The sequence below is a fragment of the Melanotaenia boesemani genome, chromosome 1 (assembly GCF_017639745.1).
Source record: "Melanotaenia boesemani isolate fMelBoe1 chromosome 1, fMelBoe1.pri, whole genome shotgun sequence".
In the NCBI taxonomy this organism is placed as follows: domain Eukaryota; kingdom Metazoa; phylum Chordata; class Actinopteri; order Atheriniformes; family Melanotaeniidae; genus Melanotaenia; species Melanotaenia boesemani.
In genome coordinates, this window is record NC_055682.1 from 10,409,330 (window position 1) to 10,422,433 (window position 13,104).

The window sequence follows — 13,104 nt, forward strand, 5'->3', positions numbered from 1 at the left end:
TCATTCTTGGTGGTTTATTCAAAGATCCTCGTAAAATATACAACGGCCGTCGTACACCAATCTATCAAAAGTAACGGAGTCTAATAGGTAAACCGAAACCCTGCCAAAAACTTTACTAATTACAAGAACTTTTGACATATGCTTTGGTACAGTCAATTAGAATTTTTTTGCGCCTCGATACAAATATTTTACATGAACTCATTGTTATTATTTAACTCTCTCCCACAACACATACGAGACACCATGGACACCAAGGATTTTTTTGTTTTGTTTTTACTATTTTGTGTTGTTAAATCAGCAGTTAAATAACTGAATACAATGTGTTGATTTCGTATTTTGTATACTCGATGGACTGAACAGTTTCAAGGCACAAAGTGTGCTACAGATGATAAATTCATTTTCCATGTAATATCCCCTCCACAATGTAGGGGGCGCTCTAACACACTTCCAGCGCTCGTCGTGACGTTAACCTGAACGGCTTGGCGAACTGCTTCCGGGAGTTTTAATATCAATGATTTTGTCACTTGTGTGAAATTAAAACACTACTCTGGTGTTTGTCTTTTGTTGTCGTTAAAATGTCGTACAACTACGTGGTAACAGCCCAGAAGCCTACGGCAGTCAACGCCTGCATCACAGGTAAATAACCGCTAGTTTCTGCAATTTTGCAACGATGAAACATTCGCCACCTGCGTGCTAGCTGAGCTCCCGCGCTACAACCAAGTGCTCCACACGGGCCTGTGGTAGCAGCTAGCTGTTGTTTTGCTAAGTTAAATGTTTACTTGAAGACGAAGAGTAGTTGTGTGTATGCACGTCGTAGCACACACGAGTATAATGCATGTTATAAGGTTGATGCGGTCAATGGGACATTTGTTTGTTCTTTTTTTATGCAACGCTGGTTGTTTTTGTGGCTATAAATAAACGCAGATCAAAATGCGTTTCCTCCGGATGACACAGATCACATTGCATTTACCTGAAAAAAAAAAAAACGATCGTATAAATGTTGTTAAATCTAACTTGCATAAGCCACATGAAAGGTGACACAGCAGTCGGGCTTAGATGGTATCACTGAATTATCTTGTAGCCCGCGAATCCGATTGCTATACGACTAGTTTAGTTAAACTTGTTTTCTTTCATTGTAGAAAGAAACTTTTTTGGCCAATGGTCTGTTCAATTTTAAAAAGGATTGGGTTATTAGATTTTTATTTTCAAAAGTCTTAGGACCAACAATTTTTTTCTCCTTAACAAAATGCTAGTGATTATTTTGACTTATATTTGTCTTTCCTGTTGAATGACTGAAAAATCAAATGACTCTTCAAATGTTATATGACTCTTACACCAACTTGTTTCATGCCCTCTTTTAGTACATCTATAAATCCTCTTTTTGGTCTGTCCCTAGGCCTCTTGCCTGGTGGTTCTAACCTCAGCATCCTTGTACCGATATATTCGCTATCTTTCCTCTGTACTTGGTCAAACCATCTTAGTCTAGCCTCTAACGTTTTCTCCAAAACATCTAACATATGCTGTCCTTCTGATGTACTTATTTCTGACCCTCTGCTACATTCAGTTCTGTGTCCTGTCTTTTCCTGTCTGCTGTTTCTAAACCATACAGCATTGCTGGTCTCATCGTCATCTTGTACACCTTTCCTTTCATTCTTGCAGCTACTCTGTTTATCACATATCACACCTGATCCTTCTCTCCACCTGTTCCAACCTGCTTGAACACGTCTCTTTACAGCCATACTCAATGCAGTCATTCAGAGTGGCTGATAATCTGCCACAAATGGTTGATAATTTCTTTTTTAAATTCTCTGCACCACTCTACTTAACCAACTGTGCAAGTAACATATTCTAAATGCTGCTGTGTCTACAGGTCATTTCACTTCTGCAGAGGATCTCAATCTGCTCATTGCAAAAAACACACGTTTGGAGATCTATGTGGTGACAGCAGAGGGACTGAGGCCTGTCAAGGAAGTAGGCATGTATGGCAGGATTGCTGTTATGGAGCTATTCCGACCTAAGGTACTTTGTCATCTTTAATCATAGTTGGAAGGAAGTTTTACATCAGCAGGCTGACACTAATACTACATACAGCTATCTTGACCTATATACAGATACCTTAATTTAATTACAAAGACAATTTTTGACTGACAAATTAATTTAGAGGTTTTTAAACGTTGTTTCTACTAATTAGAATTGTAGAGGTTCTTCATGTCAGAAGCAGTGTTACATTGTGGCTGTGGCACCCTGTTGGAATAGTTATACAAAAGCTTAATAATGAAATGACACTATTTGATTGTTTTAAAAATTTATTTTCTATTGTTTTTGTTTTTTTTGGTGTTATTTTTTCTTCAGGGTGAGAGCAAGGACTTGCTTTTCATTCTCACATCCAAGTACAACGCCTGCATCCTTGAATACAAACAGAATGGGGAGAGTATTGACATCATTACCCGCGCCCACGGCAATGTCCAGGTGCAGTCATCTGTGGAGTATTAAACCTGTTTGAAGTTAACTACCTGTGTAGAGAACATATCATTCATTCATTCATTTATTTATTTATTTATTTATTTATTTTTCCCAGAGAGTACTATCAACTCTCTAAACCTTCTGTTTTTTTTTCCAGGATCGTATCGGCCGATCATCAGAGACGGGGATTATCGGAATTGTGGATCCGGAGTGTCGCATGATTGGTCTTAGGCTGTATGATGGGCTTTTCAAGGTGATCCCATTGGACCGGGACAACCGTGAGCTCAAGGCTTTCAACATCAGACTGGAGGAGCTGCAAATCATCGATGTTCACTTCCTGTACGGCTGCCAGGCTCCAACTATTTGCTTCATCTATCAGGTGCGGTTGAAAGACCAGACTTTGATGTGATTTTGTCCTTGAGAGTTCAGGAAAGACTTAGTTTGTAAATTTGTAAAGCTGAGATTTTTGCTTTTACCATCCTTATTTTCATCTCCCATAGTTTTGACATTTTTGTTCTCGTTCAAGACAATTTAAAAAATGTCTAATTTAGTCTTGTGTGGTGTATCTTAGGACCCCCAGGGACGCCATGTAAAGACCTATGAGGTTTCTTTGAGGGAGAAGGAGTTTAACAAGGGCCCCTGGAAACAGGAGAATGTGGAGGCTGAGGCATCCATGGTCATCCCAGGTAATCAGGGTTGAAATTCTTTAACCTTTTTCAGCTTCTTAAACAATTTTTCCCCTTCGTTCTATATTTTTAAATTGTTCCACATTGCAGAACAGTAAGACCTTAGTGGGATTAATTATATTATTTATTTCATGAATTAAAATCTAAGCTTGCATGAAATTGTTTTTCATCATTGTTGTGGTGTGTGCACAGTGGTTACATTGCAGGATATGTGATGTAAGGAAGAGCAAATATATCATGTTGCAGCTTTTTGTGAAAATTGTCTTGTCATTTTCTGACTAATCAACCAGATTTCTTATGCAATGTTATTTAATTTAAGGGATTTTGAAAACAGTTTCTTTTCATTTACTTCAAATTTGATTTTAAAAGGGTTTTCTGCCAACAAGTTAGATACAGACTCTTCATGAGCACATCAAATAAATGCTGCAAAGGAATGACTGGTTGCAAAAACCAAATGCAATGGACAGGAAGTTTGCATCAGTTTAAGTATGTTACACAGAAGAGAAGGCAGAATCTCCTATGAGATGTACGGAGTCTTTTTACACTTGTACTTTTCATAGAGCACTAAACACTGAGACATGAAGGAGGTCCTTCACAAGTCTTTCTCAGGATGTCTCTGTCCCTGTGGCATGGGGGGCATGGCAGAGTTGTATATGCAAATGCTAAGGGCGCCGTGATCCACAGATGGGGTGCCTCAAATAATCAAATAAAAAATAATAATAAAAAAAGCACCTGGAAATTGATGGATAATCAACAGGAAAAATGTCTGAAAGGGTAAAACGATCGTGCCCCCAGGAGAGGAAAATAAGGAAAGAGGAATTAAAGGACAGATGTACAGTAACGTAATGGGCTCAACAGTCTCTGGATCTTGGTTACTGTTGTTAGAGCAGTGTTAACTTGTTAGCTTACTTTGGACTTGTAGCATGTTAATAATCAATAAGTTGCTAGAGTGGACTTAAGTTAATGTTACTCTCACTTTAAATACATCATGGATGTTTGAAAATTTAACATTGGGCCTGTTCAGGTGCTATTTAAACCTGGTCAGCAGCAATACTTGGCTTGGCTATGCTCAAAAGGAGCCCAAATTATGGCAAAAATATGTCTACATGACTTACTAATTAGCTATTTATGTTAACAAGTAATTGAACAGGTATACCTAATTAAGTGGCCTGTGAGTGCATCTAAACTTGTATTTACTAATTTTGAAGAATAAAATATACCTCTGCCTGTTTCTTTATTTTCTTTTGTCAGTGTTTTCCAACCCTACTGATTAAAGGGAGTTAATGCAAAAATAATAAAGATAATTGTGTTGGTTTGTACTGAGTGTAACTGTCTAGAACAGCATATAGACAGTCTGTTGTATATTGCTTCCTCACAGGATTGGAGTTGAAGTAAAATGGGATTGGTGGGTGGGTGGGGGGCCTTTTGTGTGCTTTATCTGTATGAGTGTGTGAGCGAAAATGAATGACTAAGTGTGTGTTTTTAATTTGGTTAGGTTTTATTTTTTGGTATGTGAAATGTTGCTTTAATTTATTTTTTTTTAATTTGATGTTGAAATAAATTAAATTTGATATTTAATCATTGTTATTATATAAAACACTGTGTTGCTCTTTGGTATGAAAAGTGCTATATAAATAAAATTTGATTAGATGATTTGATTAGTAACTGTACAACTTTAACTTTGAATCTCGTTTGTGTGCTTGTATTTTAGTGCCAGAGCCATTTGGTGGCGCTATAATCATAGGACAAGAATCCATCACTTACCACAATGGAGACAAATACCTGGCCATTGCACCACCCACTATCAAGGTAAAGACATAAAAATGCCTTAATTTTTTTTTACATTGAAAAATTACTACTGTTATTGCTTTCTAAATGTTTTAGGCTTGATTTTTTTTTTTTTTCTTTTTTTCAATTTCCCATTTGCAGTTTTAACATTTTGATTTAATTTATGCCAAACTGAACTATAATAGAGTCTGCCCAAATAAGAAGAATAAACAATATTTTAGCAGATTAATGAAACTGTTGGGGAGTCCACCTGCCAACTTGAGCTAAAGCAAAAAGCATCAGTAGCCTAGCTGCACGAAAAGCTACCAGGTTTGATTTTTGTATTTTTACATCCCGGCAAATATGCATTTCTGTATTAAGAAAAAAACAAAACAGAGCTACAAAGTAAGGAAAAGTCACTTTAGTTAATGTAACATATCCATGATATCCTGTTAGAGAGATTCATCAGAGTTGTCGTTAGGATTGCAGTAATTTTAATTAGGAATTTAGGAATTTTGAGCTAAACTGGTTTTGTCAGAAACTGAGACTTAGTTTAATACTTTTAGTGAGTTTAATACTTTGAAACAAAATTGATGAAACTTATCTGAATCTGTATTTTATGTGAAACTCTGTATTTGTTGGAATTTTGTGATTGATGCTAAGTTGTATAAAGAGGCAGGTTTATTACAGATGATGACTAAAAGCTTCCCATACTGTGCTGCCTTTAGTGTTATTGAGATTAAGTTGCAGTCTGCACTGCTCGCTACACATTTAACAACGCTTAAAGCCCAAAGGAGCTCTTCTAGAGTCTGCGTCTATAATTGGAGAACTCTCTCTCTGTGCGCTGTAATGCCCTGGTTTCCTAAATGAAAAAACTTTGCAATTCTTTAGTTGTTAAGGCTTTTAATTTAGACAGCTTTTCTTTATTATCTTGTGACTTTGTGTTAGAAGGTTGGTTTTCATTTATAGGTGACCCAAGTTTGTTTTATTTTTTTTCTGCCGATGTGGTTCCTAACTTATTTTCTTTTTAGTGCCATGTGGTCACAAAAATCTGATTTTCATGTCCACTTTTTTTTTTTTTATTCGAGTCAGGCCACTTTCATATGTGGCTCTAGATCGGATACGAGTGAGAACGCTCATATTCGTTTCTATAAGACTTTTTCCTTTCATGCACTTGCTGAGTAGTGTTGTCATAAAGTTGCAGCACTACCAGAGGATTGCAGCAATAAATAAGATGATCCTTGATTCCTCCTACATGAGGAAATGTACAGGATTCCAGCAGCAGAGATTGCAGCTCTCAGAGGAATCATGAACAATTAAATAAATTGGGAAAAATAAACATTGCAAAAAGAAGTAAAAAAATATGCGTTAAAAAGTATATTTGCGAACTCCATGAGTTGTGCAGATTATATGATCTAAGAGCGGCAGGTAGGAAGGACCTGTGAAACATCGTTTATCAAAACAACTATTAATTCCTCACACTGGAACTTTTATTTCACAGCAGGGTTAAACCTGGCTGTTCGTGTTTCCCTTGGGGATATAATAATAGTCTTGTTAGTTTGTGCTTACCTCCGTTTCACACACAGTTTCGGTTTGAGTTGCGCTTCAGGGTACTATGTGTTCTGCCATTTCGTTAACCTTGGTGTTTAACTTTTGTTTGTGTTGTGTTGGGCTAGGTTAGGCTATTTGTTGGTGATCGTGTTCCTTTAGTTTATTGGAACTGCTGCACCTTTTGTTCTTTAGTTATCACGCTGAGTTATGGGCATTCCTTTGTTTGTATAACTTTTGTGTGGTTTACTCGGAGGGTTTTGTGTATGGTTTTTAACCTTTTGTTTTTCTTTCAGCAGTTTCACTAACCCCAACACTTGTTTACGTTTGATTTCAGGTTTTATTCTTTATTTATGCTCACCTCAATAAAAAGTGCTGAGTTTTACTTTTACACCTGTCCACGACATACCTTTGTGTTGCGCCCACTCATACCCCTGATATGGGTCGTAACAAGTATCCTCGCAAATACGACATTTTCTGAACAATAGAACAATAGCTGGCGCATATGTTGGAGGGGAAATTGCTTTCACACTAAAGCTGGATGCAAGACACTTGCTGTTATGATTGCGAGCTGCTAAATTCAATCTATATTGAGTCAGAATTGAAACTGAACTGGTGATGTGAACATATTATTAGAGCCTTTGCTTTGCTGCAAAGTTACTATTTTCCAATCAGTTACTTTGCAAAAAAGAATTATTTGTGCAATAATAAACTTTATAGTTTTACTCATCTGACATTTAGAAAAATGTTTTTCCTTCAGCAGCTTACAGGAAATTATGGTGACCCACTTGTTGCAGTTTTATGTAATATTGTCTCATAGAAGTAGTTTTTGTAGCTAAACACATAACAGGTACCCTCCACTTGACCAAACTTGAAACTGGGATTAAAATGAACAAAAGCATTCATCTGCATCATTTCAGAAAGGGCCACAGTTTAGGGGTAGTTACTCAAAAAAAGTATTTAGTTACTAGTTACTTGTTACTTCTATAAAGTGTAAAGAGATTACTTTACCAGATATTGCATTTGAATAATAACTTCACTACTTATTACTTTCCTGTTTATTAATTTACAGTGTAGATAAATGGACAAACTCCATAGCCGTGTCGTGTGTCCGTATCACCTTCTTGAAAGCAGTAGCAGCCTTCTTACTTTTAAAACTAATGTCTATCCAGTTCACCGTCATTCCCAAGTAACTTTTGTTGTTAGCGGTCCAAATGTTTGTGGGGAAGGGAACGTGAGCCAGGGAATCGAAAGTTCTTTTGAGATTCGAGTCCATGTCGGAAAAACACTTGTCCAAGTACTGGGAAAATGTTTTCCTATCGGATGTTAGCTTACGAGTCATGGGTATGTTATCTAATATTTTTCTAAACCTGGGCGATTCAATAGTTGACAGAGGCAGCATGTCTTCTACAATTAACCCTGCAACTAGCTTGTTCATTTCTTTCTGTTACCTGCTGCGCTCCAAGACACATTGACAAAATCTTAGCGTGTTTAGGCTGGGTCAGCTGCTGAGTGACTCCTTCAAATGAGCAGACTTGTGAGCAGGATCTTTCGCCACAAGTTCGGTATTGCTATGCTATGCTGACAAATAGTTAGACAGGTTGCTCATTGACTTGGCACTAGTTGAAAAACACCAGTCGCCTGCACAGAGTGCATTTCACATAAATATTTTTGCCCTGTTGAGCAATAAAGTGGAAGTAATGAGAATACCACCACTGGCTGAAGCCCCCCGTCTCCGTCTCTGTTTCCATTTCCCTCTCCCCTTCTTTTTCACGAGCAGCTATGTCACTCAAATCGATCTCTATGGCAACGTGTATGCACCACTTAAACATATTTAGCACTTCCCACACAGTCAAACACGGCTTCAGTAACCCAGGAAAGTGGGTTCCTATAGTTTAGTAAAGTAGTTTTGTTACAGATATTTCAAGTGTAATGCGTTAGTTTACTTTGTTACCCAAAAAAGTAATAAAGTTACTTTATTCCATTACTTTGTAGCGCGTTACCCCCATCGCTGATGACCACAGAAATTTTACCTCTCAGCAGTCGTCCAATTTCCTTTTGTTTACCCATGATGAGCCGCACCTCAAAGTTGTCCTCACCAAGATGTTTTCATCACAGATAAAAGAGCAGCACTGCGATGGCTTCAAACACTACCAATCCATCTGTTGTTTCACTCCTTTTTGTGCCCTGCTGATCTATTATATCTCTAAAAGCCTCATTCAGCTTTCAGTTACCCAACTGGTATGTCTCTGCAGCAGAGTTGCTTAACATTCCTCTGTAGATGAGTTGGAGCAGGTTGATGGGCATATGTAACTATTGAAAATGCATTTTACACCTTACTCATGTTTGTGCTCCTTTGTTCTTTTATTTAGTCATATCTAATATTCTCTGCTGAAACAACCATTTTGGTGGGTACCTAATAAATTATCAGACAGAAGTGAAAACTTTGTCTTGTCTGTGGTGGATGTATTGACTGCTCTGGACTGCAGAGTCTAATAACATGATTAACTGCCACTCAGAGCTTTGTGGAGCCACGAAAATAAAATAAAATTGGATCCATGTTTTAACAAAAGAGACAATACAATGGCACAAGCACAGGGATTGCAGAAATTAGTTCAGTAAAGGCTCGATCAAGTGAGAAATTGACTCAGCTTGTACAGCACCACGACAATAACAATATCCTAATTCAAAGGCAAAGTAGAGTGAGCTGAGTCACACTGTGTGAACTTAATACCACTTCCAGTCATGACAGCTCACCAGCTGCAGAGCTTATCTGGTGGTTGTTGTGAAGAAGAGAAATTTTGGCTGCAGTTATCAGATGTTTTGGGTCTCGCTTGCGTCTTCAGTCCAAGTTTAACCAACCAGCAGCTGCTTTTAAAGAGAGCTTGTCCAAAGTGAAATGGTTATAAGTTATATTTTGCAAAACCTACTCCGTATACACAGTAGCTTGCATCAGAAGCTCTTCCTTGTGCTTCTCGCAGTCTAAGCAGCTTTGCAGTTTTCCCCTTGACAGCATATCTTTATCACACACTGGGGCTACATGAGGTGATCATCATGCTATAAATGTGTGATTTTATATAAACACAGCTGAAGCCCATAGATTAGTTTGGTTGTAACTGTTGCCATCGTTAGCAAATCACATATATGTCTGTGTCATTTTCATGTCTTAGTAATAAATCACATACGACTGAAGAACAGAAATAAACATGTTTATTTTAGATGCCAAGCTGCTGTTGCAACGTTTGTCCTCTAGAGGGCACAGATGAGGTGGCTTGTGAACTGTGATAGCTCGATCACAAATGACTAGACTTTAGTTGTCTGTAATGAATGTTTTTGGGAGTGTAAACATGGTAGAACAGATGTAAACTTCTATACTGGTGGACAGACATATGGGTTGGAAAAAGTACAGGAAGTTTAAGAAATTGAGACAGAACTGGGACCAGTAGTCGTAAGAACAGCTCTTCTATAAAAGAAATAAAATATTGGGAGACCACATCACAAGTTGGAGTAATATTAGATCAAAAATTAAGAATGAGTAACACTGTATTCAGTATCTATTTATTTAAATAACTTCTTTAAGCTATTGTGTCACTATTTTTATATTTTTGCTGTTTCATTTACCATGTTAAAAAAAAAAAAAAAAAAAAATCTATGGCAAACATGTTGTCAGATTTGTTTTAAAATGACAGCAGTAAGAAAAACAATAAATAAAAGTTTTGTCCTCAAACTGTTCAGTATTGGTCTGACTGTGTAAGTGTGTCACAGTGTTCTTTAGCACTAATTGCAGTGTGTGGGTGGTAGAGCTGCTTGGTAGGGCAGTGGTTAGTAGTGCAGACAAGAAGCCTTTGGGGTCCTTCCTCGCTGTTCTTGTAGAAACTTTCTGCAGGTACTTTGGCTCCATCCTTGTTAGGGTAATTGGTCACTAATAGGTGTGGACGAGAGTGAATGTTCGACTTTGAGTCATCCATACGATTTAGTGTCTCATATGCTCTAAAGGATAAGATCATACATTTTTCTGAATAGATGCTCTTTGTGATAAGCTTTGAATTCTTTCTGTTTTTTTGTAGAGCAACAGCCTCCTCCATTGCTGTACTCTGAATTTTTCCATGTATCTACTCTGTTAATGCATGAAATAAAGGCTAGGAGTTATTTTGTTTTTCTTTGATACCATGAGCTTTTGTGGTGTGTTGATCTTCTGTGAGTGCTATCTTAAAGATTTGCTCACATTCTGCTCTAAATTACAGCAAAGTACCATTGTCTGCCACAACCGGGTGGACCCCAATGGGTCACGCTACCTGCTGGGGGACATGGAGGGGCGCCTGTTCATGCTGCTGCTGGAGAAGGAGGAACTAATAGACGGCACAGTGGTGCTCAAAGACCTGCACGTCGAGCTGCTTGGAGAGGTGCTCATTTGTCTTCTTCTGTCTGCTGTTTTATCTCCGTCTGACTGTCCTTGCTCTGTTTATCCACCTGCCTGTCCTCTGGCATTTTTCCCATCTGCTTCTTTCTACCTGGCTTGACCACCCATTCTCTTTGCTTGTTGATTTTCCACTCCTGCCTTTCCCCCTCACTGCCTCAGCAACTCCCCACTTTTTTATTACGATTGACTTTTTAATGGTTCTGGCCCTGAGAGGAGCTAATGGGCCTGTCTACTCTTGTACCCAAGATGAGAAAAAATTATTTCAGCTCTTGCTTGCCACAGTGTCACTTATCCCTTAAAAGTTGATTTAGACAATGACTCTATTTCAATACTATGTTTGAAAATCAATCTCATGTTCAAGGCTGACAGTGTTTAGTTTGTAGCACCTTCCTTGTGATGACTTTTTATAGAGCTTGGAGAGGAAGAATGCTTTCTTTCTGGTTCTCCAGGGCGATGCTGAAGCATGAAGCGATCAGACAGACTGCTTGCTGAGCTAAAGACGGATTTCTTTTTAAATAATTCTTTGCAATCTGAACCAGTCTCTGCAAGCATGAGCAGTGTTAGATTGAAATGTCACAAAGAAAATGGTTTATGAATTGTTTATCAAAAATAACATGCATTATTTTTACACAATAAGTGCTTTTTAAAACCCATTCCCATCAGTCTAACACCATATGCTGATTAGGATGAGCTTGTCTGGGTATTTTGGTAAACAGTTTAGAAAACTAAAAATGTCTTCACAGCTGGATATTTATCACAGTAATTGTGTAGTTTCAGTCTAGCTGAACACTATTGAACTAAATGACTGCAAATAATGTTTATTTTTCTTATCTTATTTACTCTGTTATTTATTATTATTTTTCTTTTAATAATTTGGTATATAAGCACTCCAAATTAGTAATGGTGTTCCCACCCAAAAAGACAGATCCTTAAAGGAATGTCTAATTTTGTTCAACTTTTGGTTGATTGAGCAGTTTGTGAGATTTTTTACTAAATGATTTCTTTCATGTTTGCAACGTGTCTGATTCAACCTTATGTTTGGGCTGAACAAGCTAACACTCTGGGAACTGTGAGATGATGAAATTTATGAATAATGTACCATAGAGATACCCTGAGAGACTGAGATGTGTGTGTGTGACTCTTCATTGACAGACATCTATTGCTGAGTGTTTGACCTACTTGGATAACGGTGTGGTATTTGTGGGCTCCAGACTGGGCGACTCCCAGCTTGTGAAGGTAAGCAGCAAGACAGCAAAGTTTCACTAACGCATGATGTTTAACATGAATATATATCAGAATCATTTTATTTCACCAAGTCTGTACACACAAACAAGGAATTTGACTCCAGTGAGTTTTTGCTGTCATTGTACTTTAAGCACAAAAAGTAAAAGAATAATTCAGGTTAAAGGAAGTAAAAAAATAGAAACAATATAGATACAAACATAATATTATGAACTTTACTTTGACTTGCATTTTCTGTAAACTGTATGAGAAAGGCCAAATGAGGTATTTTGTTGTGTCATTCATTTGTGGGCGTGTTTCTCTGCAGCTTAACGTGGACAGCAATGAGCAGGGCTCATATGTGACTGTAATGGAGACATTCACCAATCTGGGGCCCATAGTGGACATGTGCGTGGTGGACCTGGAAAGGCAAGGCCAAGGCCAGGTACATACCAGAATCTGTTCTCTGTTTAAAACTGAAGAAAGATTTCATGTCTTTTGCCACAGAAAATGGTCGAGGATATGTGTCAACTACCAAAGGTTCTTCTTTTAGTGTCGTAACCAGTGTAGTTAAATCCAGATCTATTAAAAAGTTAGACTCTCCTCAGTCTGTCTATTCTATTCTTTCTTTATCTAGCCAGTGGAATATTTATATAGATATTAACACTTCCATACTGTAGTGTCCAGGTTGCATTTGGCTCTTTTTAGTTAAAATGCACCTCTCAACACAAATATCAGCTGGCTTTTCTTTTTCCTTTACTTTTAAAAGACATATTGGTTGTGAAACTTAAACTAAAGGCCTTATGTTGGATGTTTGAAACATTCATTTTCTTCAGCACTTCTGTGCACTCAAGTTTGTTTACCTTCTGTAAATTTCAAACGACGTGTTTTATGAATGTAAGATGGTATGAACTGTAAAAAGGTCTTGGTGTACATTTAAAAAGCAGACACATCTTTATGCTTCTACCAAGTAATATTTTTTTTCTTGAAGTCAAATGT

General features: G+C 37.6%; 1 protein-coding gene across 1 annotated transcript in view; it reads left to right on the top strand.

Moving 5' to 3' along the window:
• Nucleotides 1-463: 463 nt before the first annotated feature.
• The window catches only part of ddb1 (damage-specific DNA binding protein 1), a 46,818-nt gene continuing 34,177 nt past the window's right edge, over nucleotides 464-13,104 (top strand). The window contains exons 1-9 of the mRNA XM_041981792.1: nucleotides 464-636; nucleotides 1,871-2,019; nucleotides 2,353-2,469; nucleotides 2,621-2,842; nucleotides 3,035-3,149; nucleotides 4,861-4,958; nucleotides 10,709-10,867; nucleotides 12,037-12,120; nucleotides 12,434-12,550. Of these exons, the coding sequence (XP_041837726.1) occupies nucleotides 576-636; nucleotides 1,871-2,019; nucleotides 2,353-2,469; nucleotides 2,621-2,842; nucleotides 3,035-3,149; nucleotides 4,861-4,958; nucleotides 10,709-10,867; nucleotides 12,037-12,120; nucleotides 12,434-12,550 (1,122 nt within the window). The 5' untranslated portion in view covers nucleotides 464-575. The remainder of the gene's footprint in view (nucleotides 637-1,870; nucleotides 2,020-2,352; nucleotides 2,470-2,620; nucleotides 2,843-3,034; nucleotides 3,150-4,860; nucleotides 4,959-10,708; nucleotides 10,868-12,036; nucleotides 12,121-12,433; nucleotides 12,551-13,104) is intronic.